Source organism: Liolophura sinensis, chromosome 13, assembly GCF_032854445.1.
Source record: "Liolophura sinensis isolate JHLJ2023 chromosome 13, CUHK_Ljap_v2, whole genome shotgun sequence".
In the NCBI taxonomy this organism is placed as follows: domain Eukaryota; kingdom Metazoa; phylum Mollusca; class Polyplacophora; order Chitonida; family Chitonidae; genus Liolophura; species Liolophura sinensis.
In genome coordinates, this window is record NC_088307.1 from 6,005,402 (window position 1) to 6,024,875 (window position 19,474).

A 19,474-nucleotide genomic window follows, 5' to 3' on the forward strand; every position below is an offset into this window, starting at 1 on the left:
TACAGTTCAAAGTAATACATGTATCTGCAAAACCATGCCACAGAGTCCCAAGAAATGAAGAAATAACGGGAAACAAAAAATGTGCAACAAACAACAGCTGGTAGGATGCTCTCAAAGTCAGATAAATTTATTATTATTATCATTATTATATTAATAATGGTTATATATAATACAGGTTATTTCTGTCCCAACCCTTATATAATGCATAATGTAAGGCATAATATACAATGTACATATATGTAACACACCTGACCAAGTACGTGAAAACTTGGTTTTTAAAGCTTTCACTCTACTTTTTCATTTATTCCATCGCATATATCCAGTGACATAACAAAGGTGGAGTTCAGGTAAAAGTGGGTGTGGCAGTGTAAAAATGGGATGTGCCTATAATTAACCTGACAGGAAGGGGAGGAGTTGTAGCAGACTTTGTGTACCTATTAAGACAACTTTTGTGTGCCGTGAGGCCCAACATTAACTATCAAAATTATTTTTAGAAAAATCATTTTACAGCTTCTTAAACATTTTTGAAAGCAGCAGTTTTGTACCCTTTCTTCATTGTAATTTTTTTCTTTTTTGCACGTAAGTGAAATAGGAAACTGAGAAAAGAGCACTTGTTCTAGAAGGTAAATCTCTTTGTAATAGACTTCAAAGTTACAGCACACTTTAAATGTAATAAGTTGATAGCATCCGTTCTATCTTTCACACCTTACATCTTTGCCATCAGCTTTTTAACATACAACTGCTTTAAGATGCACATATTACCTTACCTCACGGACAACCATGTTACAGGATAGGCCAAAAAGTAGGGTATATAATGAGAAAGGTGCTATCAATCATTTCATTACAGAATATATATGCAGATATTTCCCATGAATAACGCAAAGATGAACTAACCATTCAAAGTCATCTGTTTAAAACTTTCATGTACATATGGAGTCGTCAGTATAACCTGAAGTTACAATACCACCAAAAAAGGCCTGAGAGAAGCACATGTCTAGGATCAACTCTCAGTACTTTGGTGAACAATTATATGTAAAGTTATATTTAATCAACAGTCAGATGTAACATTCTTCATCAACTAATCACCCTTCTGTACCACAGTCCAAACAGCAGAACGATTTAGTAGGTGACCAACTCCATAAAATTACAGGTCATGTTAAATACAGTACTCAGCATCTGTGTAAGTTGTCCGGTTTTGAGAAAAGTTCACCATCTAAATCCCCATGGCAGGCAATCCAGAGAATGCAGTTTACGAATTATCTTTTGATGAAAATTGTGTAAAAATTAGCCCACACAGCAGGTCTATGGTAGTGGAAAAATTAACAGCACTAACAGTAGGTCTACAGGAGCACAGAACACACAACCCAAAAAAAACATCAATACAGGAGGACGGAAAATAACAAAGACAACAAAAAACATACAAACGAAATAACGAAACCAAACTGAAAGAAAACCTCCAATACAAACTAATTTCAGAAATCCAGTATACCAAGTTTTTACAAATTTTTTGTTTTATTTTGTGGTAGATCTCTTTCAATTTTTTTTAGCAAACTACAAGCAAAAGACTGCCACAACAAACAACATCCAACAAATAAATAAGACCAAGACAACAGAATTAGCATACACAGATTAGCATACAACATCAGTCTGGCACAACAGCAGCTTGCCTGCCATTTGGGGGATTTCTCTGTTGTTGCATCGACTGATCCAATTCAACAACTCTAACGAATATAGAAAAAAAATAAAGGCGTTTCCACATAGTTCAATCTGTCAATTTCAAGACACTAAATGAAATAACATTTTTCTTGAGGTGAAAACAATAGTACTATTTCTATCTTTATGTTATCACATTTTCCCCCTCTAAGGAGTGATGATGCAGAACTGACCAAGAATGAGGTGAAAATGGCTGTCTTCAAAGTGACTTTTTGACTTGTGAATGAAATCCCTAAGTAACTGAATTAACTGCATCTCATGTATAATGGCATAATACGGCAAGCGAGACAAAATCACCACAGAGAGATTTGATCTCTTGACATCTTCACCAGCTTCAGCTAAAGACAGAGTTGTCATGGTTTATGATTTATGAAGCTTACCAACATTTTTGTGTCAGCTACATGTACACTAGACACACAGCAGAACTGTATACAATACAGTTAATAAATATAATTTCATGCACATTATTTAATGTACCTTTGTATGATTAGTGTCTAAAGATTTGGTCTCATAATAATAAACATGCAGGAAAACTGATATGTGGTGGCTGCTCTTTAAAGGTAAAGACCTCTAAAAACTGAAGTACACATCACTAAGTAGACCACTTAAAAAATTTGCGTAAACATAAATTCATTTTTTTTTTGTTTTTTTTTTGAGGTTTTAGTGAAAAGAATTAAAGGTGCTCAAACATTTGATTTCTAAGGTGGGCCTTATGGACCATACTATCAGAGGTTAGGAGCTCTGAAGTCACAGCAAGTTTATCCAACTCTAATCACTGAATGTTGGAATAACTCTTTTCACCCACGAGTGAAAGATTACTGAAATAATGTCCCCAAAAATTCCTCCCTTCTGGTGAACATCAGGAAAAAAGGTGTTGTGACGTCAGAGTTCCAATACACCATCAGCATGGCTCATAAAACCCACCACAGTTTTCAAATATTTGAATGCCTTTCAACACTCTCCAAAAAATCTGAAAAAATAAATGAAAATATTTATATGCCTACTTTTCAGTTGTCTTCATGATGAACTTTACTTCATATTTTAGAAATCTTTTACTTTAAACAATAAATACAATCATAACACCACAGAAATGGTTTCAATGCCCACATATTAGAGGTCAAGGGCTGCTTGCACAGGGTAAGCACATGTTAAGATCACACGTTGCCATGGGAGTTACAAACAACTTAACCTACAGTTGTTTTTGTGCAAGAGTCACAAATAATAAATGAATAAAATATTGCTCTTTGATATAACAGAGAAGCTAGTACCTCTCACTGACCAGGTCTTATTTGAACATAAAAATTTGATTCTATTTTTTTACATTAGCTCTAAACATGTTGTGCTCCTAAACGCCCTAAACATGTTGTGCTCCTAAGCGGGCTGTATCATTCATCAAAAGCTCTGATTCTAAGCGTTTCTGAAACAATTTTTAGTTTCTAAGTCATACACAAACAACTCCTGAAGCATAGTTACGACACAGTTACATGTATAATCTATCATTTCTGATTTTTTGATCTTGTACATAACATGTCTACTTGCCCTACATCTTGTCTTAATTTCATCCATGTGTTGTTAGGCATGGTATCTTTGCCTAGTGATACTTACCCATTTGCATATAATAGCACTTCTATCAAATCACACAAACACTACAACTCTGCAGTTAATGTTGTCATCTGCCACTGTGCCACTGCTACTAGGCTAGTAATAACCTCCACTCCAGGCACAAAAACTAACCATTTCAACCTAAGTAATAAAATGCAACATACTTCCTCACAGAAAAGATACTGTGCTGTCAAGTTTTGTGAATAATATGGTCCCAATGATTGAGCAATATGATTACAAACACAATTATCTCCCTTATATGTAGAATTTTCACACAGGGCGCCACTGCACCTGAAGAAGAGCTGCAGAGTCATTCACATTTTGCATTTAGTCAGTTTATAATATCTGTACCTAAATGAGCATGAAAATCCAGCAATATATTAACCTTTGACCCTCTGCTCATTTCACAGGATAATGTTTAATGGTTAGACAATGCAATCTGACTTCATATATGCTCCATTTTACAGTATTTGGAATGTGCACCTTAACTTGCATTACTTGACGACATGTTTCAACACACAGGATGCAGGTTGGTACTAGTAACTACATAAGGTACAATGTGTTCTTGCCAATGCAAAATTTTTGAACAAACATGCGGTGAATTCAATCATCCCTTTTAAAATTTTGCAGAGTCACAGAGAATTTTACATCATGACTGCAAATGATGCAGTCATCTGATTCCTTTTGGAGACATTTATCTGTTGTTGTTATCTGTTGTAAGAAACATAAACCACACAGTACCTGTCAGTGTAACCACATCTACCTGTTTGTCTACAAACTGAAATGCCACCAGATTATCTCTAGTTAATCCATGGACAACCATCCCCAGTCAACACAAAAACAAACACATACAGCTAGAAATTTCAACCCACAAAAACTGCCCGGGCAAAATGCCAAACAGTCTTCTGAGAAAATATTTCCATCTTTCACACAATGACTCAGCACAATTATTGATCGTACAGGTACAAAAATATATACACTTATATTTCCTGGTTACTTTCCCTCTTGAAAGTCAGGCCTACATGGAGGCAAGCGATTGGTTTATGAAACCTAGATATATTATGTACACACATACACAAAAGGTCATGACCCATGACCTCTGCACCATTCACCTCTGGCCCCAAGAATGCATTCCAGTGAGGTGATTCCCAGATTGATGTGGACTACTCTAATAATGTGAAAGTCTGTCCTAGACATCAGGTCTTGACCTTCTGAACTTTGACCTCAGACTGTTGTCAATATGAAAGTCTGTCCTTGATATCCAGTCTTGACCCCTTGAACTTTGACCTCACACTGTCATCAACCTGCCAGTGCAGTATTTGCACGGATGGAAATTCCGTTCTACTTGGCTGGATTTTTCAACCAGGTTATTATGACCTATTTCTGTCAGTAAATCCAGGATGCGCTTTGCCGTCGGATCTTTCTGCGTTGTTGCACTCTGAGTGTTCATGTTCTGATTTGGAATAGCGGGCGTCTCGCTCACAGGTTGTGGACTGTGGTTGTTTTCCAGACTTCCACTTGCGGACACTGTGGACAGGTCATCGCGACCCGCCACGATAGCCTCTACTTCACTGCCACTGTCCGAGGACGAGGAATAGTCCGGCCATTCTGAAAAGAAAGTGAAAGTGGAGACTGAGATTCAGGCATGTCACTCAGGCAAAACAAACCCATGAAAATATCCACGGCAGATCAGTAACTTCACAAACACAAAGTGTTTATGTGGTACCTATCTGGACACAGCTGTGAACATGTCTTTGACATGTATTCCATTTTTGTCAAAACTTCACTGAGCAAAAGCATTGCAGAACTCTCTGAAAATCATTTTGAACTTTCTGAATGCCACATTCAAACGCTGTGGGCTACTATACGTAAATGATTATTTGAACCACAACTTGAACAAGCCTGTCAATAACCGCAGCCTAAACCTACACCCTGCCAGTTCAGAACCAGGCATTTGACCTTGAGACGTAATGCACGACCTTACCCTCTGTGTCCATTTTGCCATTCTTCAATGGCTGCTGGCCTGAGAGATGAGGCTGTATCGCTGGGTCGACAGGCGTTGCCTCGTGGTTGCCATGGTGATGGTGATGATGATGGGGATGGTTGAATAGCTGTTGGTGTTTGTCAGTTTCAATGTTGTAACTGTGTAGCATGTTCCTCTCTCCTAACATCTGCATCACTAAGGCTTGGAGCTGACCAAGCTTTGCCTGAAATAAAACACATTTGAATAAAACAAATATTTTTTTTTCCAATTATTCAGCCTGTCAATCACATTTTTGACATCCTATCTTAATACAGGCCTCCTTATCTTTAATCACAGGCTATTCATTTACCTAGGGTCCTGAGTGTAAGGTAACACGAAATCCTAAAGAGAAAATGTTAATTTGGGATGGTTGGTAAACACATGATGTAAATTAATATATTTCTTTGGAAACGTTTTTGTAAAATTTTTTATGGCTGGAGCACTTCCTTTCCCTTTTCTCTTTCCCTTTTAGAAATTATGGGTTTTGAGTTATATGGTGAAGTCAAACTGTCTCCATGGTGACAAAGAGTTACTATAGGAATTCTAGAATACTTATTTATTTAATTGATATTCAATGCCATACATGTATTTTTTGGGGGGGTTACACTCAATTATGAGGGTAGTCAGCGTGGGACTAATAGATATGCCCACCATACTAGTGGGAAACAAGAGATCTTCATCAAATATTAGAAAGAGAAAATGGCCCTACAAAAACTGTCAAACTGTGCTAAATCAAAAAGTTCATAATGAAACAAATGTCTCATAAAAATGCTGCCAAATGTCTTGTGTAAACAATGCCAAATGTAGAATGTAAACAATAGCAAATGTACAGCAATGCCAAATGCAGAGTGTAAACAATGACAAATGTAGTATGTAAACAATTGGAAAAGCAGTGTGTAAACAATGGGAAAAGTAGTGTGTAAACAATGAAAAATGTACTGTGTAAATGAAGATAAATTTGGAGTGTAAATGATGACAAACCTGAAGGTCCTCTCTGTCATGTGACAGCTGGATGATGTAAGCATTTTTCTGCTGTTCTCGCTGCTGTAACAGCGCCCTCTGGTGATGGTACAGCGAAATGTATTCACCTGAAATAAAGAGTTGTCACATAAGCTAATGTCTTCCGCTCTTTTTCATCTAGTTCACTTTCTCTACATTCCAGCCTCTAAAGAAACTTATTAATCACACATTACTCAGTTGCATCAGACCAATCTGCCGATTTCACACGCCAGAAAATGAACTTCTAGCAAATCCCCAGCCGGAGGCCTCCATGGACCCCATGGTTATCATGCTGGCACAGCGCCATGACCCAGGAGCCGCTCACCAATGTAGTCCCTGTGAGTTCAAGTCCAGCCCATGGTGGCTTTTTCTGCAGCTGTAAATGGGAAGGTCTGTCAGCAACCTGCAGATAGTTGTGGGTTTTCCCCGGACTTTCCTCCCACCATAAAGCTGGCCGGTGTCGTATAAGTGAGTATGGTGTAATATACCAATCAAATAAATAAATTCCCCACCCCTCCTTCCCCAAATCCTTAGTTAACACGTTACCAGTATCAGGTTTGCTTACACAATGGCCCTTAATGTTAGTGACCTGTAGTAAAGACATACTGTCATCATGGTACAGTAGTTAGTCACGTGGAATACTACATGTGCTTCGTTCAAGAGGACAATGTAACCGATTCCACATACATCTAATCTTGTAAAACACACCAACGGAATGAACTGGACAGCTGTTTCCAGAGCGCATCACCAAGATCTCATTGCTGAGGGACAAACAAATTCACATGACCATGTTTAAGCACTTATGACCCTCGGAAATTACACGCTGTTCAACAAAATCCATGTATTTTATTCCACTTCTAGCCACATCTGAGGCTTTACATGGGTTTAAGGACAGTTTCAAATTGAAAATACATTTTAAGAAATTGGACTGGAGTTGAATTCTGGGCTGTCGGTAAAGACTGCAATGTTGTACCATAGGCATAAATGATCACGTGCTTTGGTCATCCCATGGATGTTACACACAAGTGTGCTGAGGCACCACTGGAAACAACTATCAGTCTTACAAGCACTAAATGTGATGTTTTGTACACTTTGTGACAGCTGATATGCCTTACCTATTGTGTCTGTCTCCCCCTGTAGCTGGGTGACCAGATGCTCCAGCTGATCTGCCTTGTCTGACAGGTCAGCCTTGTCCCTCATCGCTGCTGTGTACTTCATCTGAAATGGTCATTTATTTGTTTACACCACTGGCATTTTATACAATAATCTATAATACCGTACCTTGTAATAGCATTATTACAGTAATCATGTTTAGCCTTCCAGCAGGGATCATTCATCCAAACCAACCTCACAAAACTTAAACATTTTAACCGAACATGATACTTTATTATAAAGTCATTAAAGTACTGGAAAATATACGGTTCCACCAACTGAATGAAGTAAAACAAACAAAAAGGTTTAGTGACATACATTTGTGGTAAAGCAGTTTTATATGACATAAAACAATTTGCGAATTAAGGTTATTAGACATCAATGTGAGTAATGAGAATAGAAAACGCAGGACTAGTTGAAGGACAAACTTACATCTAAGGACGGACATTACACAAGTCAGATCCTCTAGGTCCAAGGTAAACCTGTTTTGTTTTACTTTATCAATTCTTGCATGTCACTGAACAAAGGTGGTCTTTTCTTCTTTATGTCACATTCTTTATTTCACCAAAGAATAGGGTCAACAAAAAAAATATCCAAAGCGCAAGGCTAAACAATACATGACCAATCTTCAGTGATGTAAATTTAGCCCAGAAAAATTGCCAAACCATTACCATTCTTAACATTCACTATGAAAAGAAAAAAACATAATTTTTCTTTGAACTTGATGGATAATCAGAACTCTTACCTCTATAAGTTGCATAGCTTTTTGCAAATTGTCATAATCTACATTATTAACATGGCCATTCTCCGTATCCACTGGTTGACCTGTTAACAACAACGACATCATCAGACAGGGTCGCAACAGATTTTAGATATAATGCTTTTCATTTTTTTTTATTTCATTCATTTATTTAACTGGTATTTAACAAGCGCAGTATGAAACTCAGATTTTGTAGCAAGGCTAGGATGTACAATACAGTAAGTCATGAATTTTGGAACTCAAGGTCATTCACTCAAGGTCATTCGTCTGCATGCACACATCAATGATGGAACACCCCCCTTGTATTATTGCGCTCTACATAAGTACAAAACCAGAGCTCAATACACACCTAACTTTTCAAGATACCACTCCTAACATACACTTCGACATTGCTTTTCCTCTTATTGGACACCGTGCTTTGTTCACAATTGGAGTAGTGCAGACCATTCGGTTGTCCAACATACTTGAATTTCTATAGTTGTTAGAATATCCTCCACTGTGGTTCATTTCCCTATACACGTCATCTATCACCTCGTCGTCTTCCAGCCACTAATTGTCTGGATGTGTGTGGTCTAAGTACAGAGCGTACTCACTCAGTCTGTTAATGTCCTGCTCCATGTCGCTGACCTTGACACTCAGGTTGTCAGATAGATTCCTGTGTTCCTTAAGCTGCTCCATCAGCTGATTCCTCTCCAACTCCAGCTGGTGGATGGCCGCTGACAGAGAGTCAATCTGTAACATTAATAGCATTTATATCATCTAGTTTCTGGATGGCTAGCCTTGACACAAGGTCAATTCGTGCAGATTTTGTTCCTATGTGCTTGTACCGCATTACCAAACCAGCCATGTTTTGTTTCCAGCTATGAGTCCATCAATGATGTCATAATTTCATTGTGACAACTTTACAAGTGACAAATTCTACTACCTGATAATGTCCATAAACAGGTTAGAAGTTTTCTCTTTTAGACGCAAACAGAAATCACTTAAGAGCATTTCACTCTCAGAAAAGTTCTCTGCTGTATCTATTTCCAATTGTAACAAAACTGATTAACAAAGCATGCATGGCTGTGTGTAAGAAAAATGGCAGTTTTGTGTGTAAAAAGACATTTGGTATACTATCTCACCACATCATCTTTCCTGGAAGACTCTTCGTCCGTGTTGTCTCCGCCCTTTGATTTGGTCTCTGTGGCTTTGATCAGCATGGTTCTTAGCTCACTGTTCTGAGTGGTCAGAGCATTCACCATATCCTGTACAAAACAAACAGCTATCAAGGTCAGTAAAGCCAGAAGACAGAATCCAATTCTGTAGTTAAATAAATCAATAAATATCTTAAATGAAAGGGTAAGTTTGCGATCATTATTTGGTTGGTGCTGTCATGATTAGAATGAGAAAAATCTTGGCATGTCCAAAGTTTTCACACAAACAGCTAAACACAAACAAACAAAACTATCCATATGTGAAACCATTCAGAATATTCCACTTATAAAACCAAACAGATCCATCAGCTAATAAAACCAAGCAGAACCATCAGCTAATAAAACCAAGCAGAACCATCAGCTAATAAAACCAAGCAGAACCATCAGCTTATAAAACCAAGCAGAACCATCAGCTTATAAAACCAAGCAGAACCATCAGCTAATAAAACCAAGCAGAACCATCAGCTAATAAAAGCAAGCAGAACCATCAGCTAATAAAAGCAAGCAGAACCATCAGCTAATAAAAGCAAGCAGAACCATCAGCTTATAAAACCAAGCAGAACCTTCAGCTAATGAAACCAAGCAGAACCATCAGCTAATAAAACCAAGCAGATCCATCAGCTAATAAAACCAAGCAGAACCATCAGCTAATGAAACCAAGCAGAACCATCAGCTAATAAAACCAAGCAGAACCATCAGCTAATAAAACCAAGCAGAACCAGCAGCTTATAAAACCAAGCAGAACCATCAGCTTATAAAACCTAGCAGAACCATCAGCTAATAAAACCAAGCAGAACCATCAGCTAATGAAACCAAGCAGAACCATCAGCTAATAAAACCAAGCAGATCCATCAGCTAATAAAACCAAGCAGAACCATCAGCTAATGAAACCAAGCAGAACCATCAGCTAATAAAACCAAGCAGAACCATCAGCTAATAAAACCAAGCAGATCCATCAGCTAATAAAAGCAAGCAGAACCATCAGCTAATAAAAGCAAGCAGAACCATCAGCTAATAAAAGCAAGCAGAACCATCAGCTTATAAAACCAAGCAGAACCTTCAGCTAATGACACCAAGCAGAACCATCAGCTAATAAAACCAAGCAGATCCATCAGCTAATAAAACCAAGCAGAACCATCAGCTAATGAAACCAAGCAGAACCATCAGCTAATAAAACCAAGCAGAACCATCAGCTAATAAAACCAAGCAGAACCAGCAGCTTATAAAACCAAGCAGAACCATCAGCTTATAAAACCTAGCAGAACCATCAGCTAATAAAACCAAGCAGAACCATCAGCTAATGAAACCAAGCAGAACCATCAGCTAATAAAACCAAGCAGATCCATCAGCTAATAAAACCAAGCAGAACCATCAGCTAATGAAACCAAGCAGAACCATCAGCTAATAAAACCAAGCAGAACCATCAGCTAATAAAACCAAGCAGATCCATCAGCTAATAAAACCAAGCAGAACCATCAGCTAATGAAACCAAGCAGAACCATCAGCTAATAAAACCAAGCAGAACCATCAGCTAATAAAACCAAGCAGAACCATCAGCTAATAAAACCAAGCTGAACCATCAGCCAATAAAACCAAGCAGAACCATCAGCTAATAAAACCAAGCAGATCCATCAGCGTATAAAACCAAACAGAACCATCAGCTTATAAAACCAAGCAGAACCATCAGCTTATAAAACCAAGCAGATCCATCAGCTAAGAAAAAACAAGCAGAACCATCACCTAATAAAACTAAGCAGAACCTTCAGCTAATAAAACCAAGCAGAACCTTCAGCCTATAAAACCAAGCAGATCCATCAGGTAATAACACCAAGAAGAACCTTCAGCTTATAAAACCAAACAGAATCATCAGCTTATAAAACCAAGCAGAACCATGAGCTTATAAAACCAAGCAGATCCATCAGCTAATAAAACCAAGCAGAACCTTCAGCTTATAAAACCAAGCAGAACCTTCAGCTTATAAAACCAAGCAGAACCATCAGCTTATAAAACCTAGCAGAACCATCAGCTAATAACACCACGCAGAACCTTCAGCTTATAAAACCAAGCAGATCCATCAGCTAATAAAACCAAGCAGACCCTTCAGCTTATAAAACCAAGCAGAACTTTCAGCTTATAAAACCATGCAGATCCATCAGCTAATAAAACCAAGCAGAACCTTCAGCTAATAAAACCAAGCAGAACCATCAGCGTATAAAACCAAGCAGAACCATCAGCTAATAAAACCAAGCAGAACCACCAGCTTATAAAACCAAGCAGAACCTTCAGCTTATAAAAGTGAACAGAATTTCTTCAAATGAACGCCACGTCAAAATAAATAAAAAAATATGATGTCCATTTAGCATTTCATGTCATCTTGCACTAAGGATCTTTGTTTAGTGAAAAATCCACATTAAAGAGAAGATGTTGAGAAGTTCAACAACAGAAAAAACGACTTTCAGAGATTTTGTTACAGGCCAAAAATATACCAGAATAGATCAAATGGCTTGAAACTTCACAACCAGAATTGTGTCAAAAACCTCATAAAGATGGCCATGAAAACATCACAAGTCTAGTGATACAGATGTAACACAAGTCTAGTGATACAGATGTAACACAATCTGACCCAAAGCTATGCATAGAGGTCACAAAGGACATTGTACTAGTGTGGGCAATGTTTTCACAACCCACTGTAAAATTTTGGCACTGTACATGTACCTGTGAGGACTGCAGCTCTCTCTGGAGGGTCTCTACGAGTTGGGCTTGAGCCTCGTAGTGACGTAACCGGTCAGCTAACTGCTCCTGCTGGTAAGACTCCTTCTGCGATTGGTGGGTGACATTCTGTAAGTGTTTTAGCTCCCTCTCCTTCTCAGACAGCTGTGGGGGAGGAAGACACATGAAGGCCAGGGCTCAGTATTAACCAGGCATAAATAATCATAAATCTCCTTTTTAATGTATGTGAAACATGCTTGAGGAATTCAGGTCTACACAAAAGAGATAATTTTTTCATTTGACTGGTGTCTCAAATTTATCTATCTGACTGGTGCTTATAATGCCTTTCAATTTCATCATATAAACAAAATAAGGCCAAAGTATTACATTATTGTGCCTTAAAGGACTAATCTGACAAAAATTGTAAACCACTGCACAATGCCAGGTTCCTTACAAATCTCAACTTATCCCCATGAAGCCCGGCCAACAAGAGCTGGATTTGATCCAGTGACCTCCTTGGTCAGGGAGTGAACTGCTGAAGAAAAACAACAGCTCACCTGAGTGAGCCAATGCATGCTCAAGAAAATTACGAAAATTGTGAATTCTTTGGCAAGCTTTGTATTCAATTGGTCATTCCTGAATGAGCTATGATTTGCGACAAAACTAGTTACACTGTACTGATATACCACAAGAAAACAGTGGAATATCACTGATCTGATTGGCCAGGAAGGCCGCATGGTTTGTATCCTTACCACTTCCCTGAGCTCCTTCAATTCGTCCTCCTGGTGACCGAGTCGTGCAGCCAGTTCCTTGCCCGTGTGGATCTCAGACTCCAGCCGTGTCATCATGTCCATGTTGTCATTACTCTGTAACATCACAGAAACAGTCTCAGTTGTGAATTTTACGAAGAGAAACTTCATGTACGTATGCTAAGCATAATAATAATCTTGATTTGCAGGGAGAGAAAATGTTAATTGCGATAATGCTACATAAAAAACTTTGACTGACTGAATGATATTTTCATGCCACACTCAAGAATTATTCACTGATATAATAATGTGGGTCAGGTTTAGTGCTGGAGAAACCCAGAGTGCTTCGGAGAAACCCAGTGCTTCAAAAAAAACACAGATCTTCACCAGGTCCCTGACAAACCTACAGACTTAGCCACAGCCAAAAAAGCAAGAGCTTGAATTGAACATGCCACTTCATAGGTCCAGGAGCCTGGTAATTGCACGGAACCAGTGCTTTTATCGTGTGAGTCAGAGAGAGGTCCCTTAAAGATGAATAGATGAAGTTTTCTTTGATAAAACCATTCATTAATTTTTTTTTAATATACATGTTTCCATTGTCCAATATAACTTTGTAGAGAAACTGTCTACTGTATATCTTTTCTTGTTATTAGAACACTGCGACGTTATTGGTGGAGCCCATCATGTTTACAAAAATGTACTAGTTTTTGTGATGTCACTGGCAGTTGGACGAACGAACCTGGGACCCTTTGGTGCTGCGGCGCTCCAAAATCCAAGGGTAACAAGCAATTGTGTCTTGAACAAATTATGGACTGTTTAGATCTGTGCTGTGTAAATCACATTTTACAAACTGTCAACACATATATAAATAAATACAAAAATGTAACACAATCATTACCATGTATTTACTCAGATCGATTACAGTTTCCGATCAAAAACCTTTGCCGTTCACCATTAAATTAATTCTAGATGGTCATCGTGCTTCAGTAGTTCTACACAAAGCTCACACACTGGCTGCAGCACAACTCACCATCTTAACAAAGCCATTCTGAAGCTCTGCCAGCTGGAACTTAAGCTCCTTGTTCTGGGTGATAGCACGACTTAGCGCTGTCTTGTCACTCTGCACGTTCTCCAGGAGCTGGGCTTTGTCCCCAGCCTCCTCCCCCAGGTTCTCTACACGCTGCTGCAGGCCGGACATGTGCTCCTCCATCTCCGCCAATAACCTGGACAAGCAGGAAGAAAAACCATGGTACGAATGGGATTTGAGCCGACGACCTATGGATTGTGAATTATTTACAATGGCCTGCTCCTCTGTAAGCTAGGTTGGGAAGGTAAGAAGACAAATATGACTGGGATTTGAAGTGGTTACCTTTAATTCATAACGTTATCGAATTAGCTCTCTAGAATCATCAAGGGTGACCATCAGTTGTTGTTGTTATTTTTTTTGACATGAAAGAGTTTGCCAGATCATAAGACAGTCTCAACTATACCTGCTGAGCTGGGCATTGTCCCTTATCTGAGCCTCATGTCTCTGCATCAGGTCGTCATACTCAGACCGCGCCTTCTCCAGCTCCTGCTCCAAATCAGTATTTGGCACCTCACTGGGGACAGGGGGTGGGGAAGCTTCGTAATCCTCTACAATAACATAATACAATATGATCATGCGGCCCAACAACTACATTATAATGTGCTCTGGAGGTGAAACAATAAAACCGAAGAACACTTGTATTCCTCTACAACAACAACATAATATAATACAACCATGTGGACCAACAAGAAACCATTATCATGTATTCCTGTGGACCTTCAATAAGCTTGGAGAGCCTCGTATTCCTCTACAGCAACAACAACAACACTACAATGTGCTCTGGAGCAGCAACAATAAACCCCGAGAACACTAGTATTCCTCTACAACAACAACATAATATAATATGACCATGTGGACCAACAACAAAACATTATCATGTATTCCTGTGGACCTTCAATAAGCTTGGAGAGCCTCGTATTCCTCTACAGTAACAACAACAACATTATAATGTGCTCCGGAGCAGCAACAATAACCCCGAGAACACTAGTATTCCTCTACAACAACATAATATAATACGACCATGTGGACCAACAACAAACCATTATCATGTATTCCTGTGGACCTTCAATAAGCTTGGAGAGCCTCGTATTCCTCTACAGCAACAACAACAACATTATAATGTTCTCTGGAGCAGCAACAATAACCCCGAGAACACTAGTATTCCTCTACAACAACAACATAATATAATATGACCATGTGGACCAACAACAAACCATTATCATGTATTCCTGTGGACCTTCAATAAACTTGGAGAGCCTCGTATTCCTCTACAGCAACAACACCAACACTATAATGTGCTCTGGAGTAGCAACAATAAACCCCGAGGACACTAATATTCCTGTACAACAACAACATATTATACTACGACCATGTGGACCAACAGCAAACTTGGGAAAGTTTAATAATCATCTACAACAACAACAGCAGCAACATTATAATGTGCTCTGGTGGAGCAACAATAAACCTGAAAGAACAATCGTATTCATCTGTAAGTTCAACACCACAATCAACAGCAGTAGCATCATAATATATCCCTGTGGACCAACAATAAACATGATGAAGCCTTGTATTGCTTGACAACAATTTACTGGCTTAATTTAACCGGGAGTTCATGACATACTAAAGAATGTTACATTTGCAGTTAGCCTGACAGGTGGAGGAAACCAGGCAATGTTGTAAGGCCATATAATATAAGACCTTTCTCATCTATTTGGACATAACTAGTGACAGATAACAACACATATATACATATATTACCCTTGATCTGAACTAATTCAAAGGATTTTACATGTATCAAAATTTCTAAATTTGCCATGGCATACAGCTTCTTGCTGTACTCAGTCCCTTACCTAGTTGGCGCTGAAGCTGTTGAACTTTCCTCTCCATGTCATGTTGTTTTGTTAGCATCTCTTCCCTCTCCTCAGTCAGTGATTTTACCTGTAACCCACACACACAAGTCAAGTTTATTATTCCTACAAGATTGCACAAAACAGCCACCCTCAGATAAAATGTAGATCTAAGGGCCATATCTGTTACCCTAAGTAATAAATAATTCCCTTCTGTACAGATTTCCTTCTGTTGTGGTCAATACACTAACATTTCAACGCGTAGGCCTACGCCCACAGATGAGTGCATATATCTCCATAACACGAAAGAATCCCCTTTAGATTTAAATGAACAAACATTGATGGTCCATCAAAACGGTCTGACTTATCACCCAGCAACTGTCAGCCAAACTTGTCCATCGAACATGCATGTTGATTGATATGTTTCAGACAGCCATTATATGACATCAATTTTATTTCATGTTTTACAGCCAAGCAGACAATAAAAAATTCCCAAAATGGAATAAACACAAACTTGAAACAACAATTTTATTTTGTCTGCTCTTTACACTTATGGCTGTCCTGTTTTTCAAGGCTTTTTTAAAAAATACACAACAGGAACAACTGATGGGACAATTCAAATTTACTGGATAATTTTTCATTTATATTTCTATTTTTACACCATATTCCAAAAATGAAGAAGATCCACTCTGCCGGTAACACAAAACTTACGTTTGATGTGACCTTATGCTTACCACAGGTTTTGACTTGTACTGATATATGCAAGTGACCATTAGCAAAAAGGCTGTTAGTAGAAACCCTACCAAACATAAAGCCAATGTTACAAATCCATCTCCTTTTTTACCCCTGGTACAATCCTAATAGCTGCATTTATATAAATTCATGTCAAAACTTTGCCCAGACCCTTCCTTTCACACTGAACTCAAATGCCTTTCTAGATTTTAACACACAGATTATAGCCCCATTACAAACTTATCTATCAGCCACACAAACAAGGCAGGCCTTAAACTTAACCCTATATTCCTGGTTATACCAGGCCTGTCATTTTACACACAGAGAAACAGTCCAACTAGTGACAGAGGTCCTAGGATTAAAGGTCATCATTACAGTATCTGATAAGGCAGAACTTATGTAGGCTTGAAACACAGCCTATCTGCTGTACTACATGTATATCACACGATCTTGGCTTGCTGCAGTTTGTTGTAGTGATGGAAATTAAACCTGTAACTCACGGGTCAGTGGTTCAAATCCCACATCAGTAACAAGAAATTATGTTTAAAAATTTGTCCAGATGACAAAGTATTGCTAAAAAACCCCTAAAAACACATATTAGCATCCTGTAAAACTCCACAATCTTCTGAAAATATATTTTCAATCATCCATCAGATCTTACTAACATTTATGTCATTTAGATTTATGTTATTTCCTTTCACAAAACTTCCTTGTATGAATTTCCCTTATTATATTACATAACATGAACAAGTGAAAAATGTCATGTAAAAAACTGAATTTTAAGTATTTCTGGACACTGTCCTCTATTGGCTGTTGAGGCACAAATTACTTATTTCCTTTCCCTACATTTGACACATAGCCCGTTGATGAACTGCTGGTACTGAACAGTTTAGTGACTAACCTGTTGCGTGAGCTGTTTAGACTGCTTCTGTAGCTAGTTGATGAACTGCTGGAACTGATCAGTTTAGTGACTAACCTGTTGTGTGAGCTGTTTAGACTGCTTCTGTAGCTCGTTGATGAAATGCTGGAACTGATCAGTTTAGTGACTAACCTGTTGTGTGAGCTGTTTGGACTGTTTCTGTAGCTCGTTGATGAACTGCTGGAACTGATCAGTTTAGTGACTAACCTGTTGCGTGAGCTGTTTAGACTGCTTCTGTAGTTCGTTGATGAACTGCTGGTACTGATCAGTTTAGTGACTAACTTGTTGCGTGAGCTGTTTGGACTGCTTCTGTAGCTCGTTGATGAACTGCTGGAACTGATCAGTTTAGTGACTAACCTGTTGCGCGAGCTGTTTAGACAGCTTCTGTAGCGGGTCGATGAACTGCTGGTACTGATCAGTTTAGTGACTAACCTGTTGCGTGAGCTGTTTAGACTGCTTCTGTAGCTCGTTGATGAACTGCTGGTACTGATCAGTTTAGTGACTAACCTGTTGCGTGAGCTGTTTGGACTGCTTCTGTAGCTCGTTGATGAACTGCTGGTACTGGTCAGAAATCTGGTCACGCTCAGCTGTCACCTTCTGGAATGCTTCATTGTACTGAAATATCACAGACATATTTATAAGACGAAGGACTTTTATACAAGAATATTTCAATTCTACGATGGCACTCAGGTTCAAGTGGAAGGAAATTATGTACCATCCTTTGGTAGGTACCTAACAAACCATTCATAGAGAATTCTATGGAAAGGAAATCCTTCAATTATCCTTACTTCTACTATTTCTTCAGATTTATGAGAAAAAATTTTTAGATCGTTTTATTCATTTATTTATTTGTTTATTGCTTAAAATCAATACTGAAGAATACATGGTCCGCTTTATGCATGGAGGAAACCAGACTGCATGGAGGAAACCAGAGTGCCTGGAGGGAGACACAGATATGCAAACCACACTGGTGTAGGGCAAGCCGTCTTCCACAAACATTAGACTGGGCAAATGACCACATGGGTGTTGTCACCCACTAAACCCACTAAGACCCCACAATTAGTGACAGGGGGCAGGTTTGAACTCTCATTCGGTGTTTTATATACATGTATTACATGTGATATATATATTATGGCATTTATATGAATTTCCTTCACATGTACTAATTATATTTATTACATGCATACAGGTCAGACGCAGGCTCTGGTATAAGGTTGTCACACTCCTTCTAAGGGACCCTATCAAGCCTTCGTTTTCGGATCAGTCGTGGCACGAAGACTGTCCCCACCCCAGCACCCTACACCCATCGTTTTTAGTTGACTTCACGGCGTGTTTAGCAGGAGTGACCACGCCTGTGCACCGGTCGATGTTGTGGAGAGTCTGACAAACCACACCTAAGATACTAAACCTCTGACATGCATGTTCATTTTTGTAAATCATTATAATAATATTAGGAATCGTCACGACAAAAGTAGAGTTCACCCCTACTAGCATCCTGTGACTGACATGTTCGATTCAAACTTACATCCATTGCAGGTGCAGTAATAAATATGGGAGATTTGTGAACCTTATGACTCATCTGTACCCTACGGACTTCCTTTCCGAGCCATGTTTTTCATGGCCTATCATCATGCGGTTTCTCTTTTCGTCCAGTATTGTAGTTTTATAATAATTGCTATGTATACAAATAATACAGTAAGGGTAGCAATTAATCCGCTTGGCTTGTCGCTGGCTATAATCCACGCTGATGACCCTGCTGTGTTTAATATTTTCTTTTCTTAAGCTGTTGCTGCAGAAACCAGTAGGAAACCTTGAGAAGGATGTCGGAAGCTACCTTACAGATGAAGCCATTCCATTTAATGGTTTGTTTTCATTAGCTATTGTTGAATTCTGTTCCTAGAACTAAAACTAGCATGGTTTCAACTTCTGCCCCCACCCCCCACCCCCCCTCCCTTAAGGATTTAAATCTTTACATAGCTACAGTCT

The 19,474-nt window shown here is 38.8% G+C and overlaps 1 protein-coding gene across 1 annotated transcript in view; it reads right to left on the reverse strand.

Annotated features, from left to right (window-relative positions):
• Positions 1-107: 107 nt before the first annotated feature.
• The window catches only part of LOC135480239 (golgin subfamily A member 2-like), a 40,781-nt gene continuing 21,414 nt past the window's right edge, over positions 108-19,474 (reverse strand). Inside the window, exons 15-27 of the mRNA XM_064760018.1 lie at positions 17,996-18,103; positions 15,841-15,928; positions 14,394-14,538; positions 13,934-14,126; positions 12,907-13,020; positions 12,161-12,319; positions 9,374-9,496; positions 8,843-8,981; positions 8,235-8,314; positions 7,453-7,555; positions 6,320-6,426; positions 5,300-5,522; positions 108-4,923 (exon numbers count right to left, since the gene is read on the reverse strand). Of these exons, the coding sequence (XP_064616088.1) occupies positions 4,604-4,923; positions 5,300-5,522; positions 6,320-6,426; positions 7,453-7,555; positions 8,235-8,314; positions 8,843-8,981; positions 9,374-9,496; positions 12,161-12,319; positions 12,907-13,020; positions 13,934-14,126; positions 14,394-14,538; positions 15,841-15,928; positions 17,996-18,103 (1,902 nt within the window). The 3' untranslated portion in view covers positions 108-4,603. The remainder of the gene's footprint in view (positions 4,924-5,299; positions 5,523-6,319; positions 6,427-7,452; positions 7,556-8,234; positions 8,315-8,842; positions 8,982-9,373; positions 9,497-12,160; positions 12,320-12,906; positions 13,021-13,933; positions 14,127-14,393; positions 14,539-15,840; positions 15,929-17,995; positions 18,104-19,474) is intronic.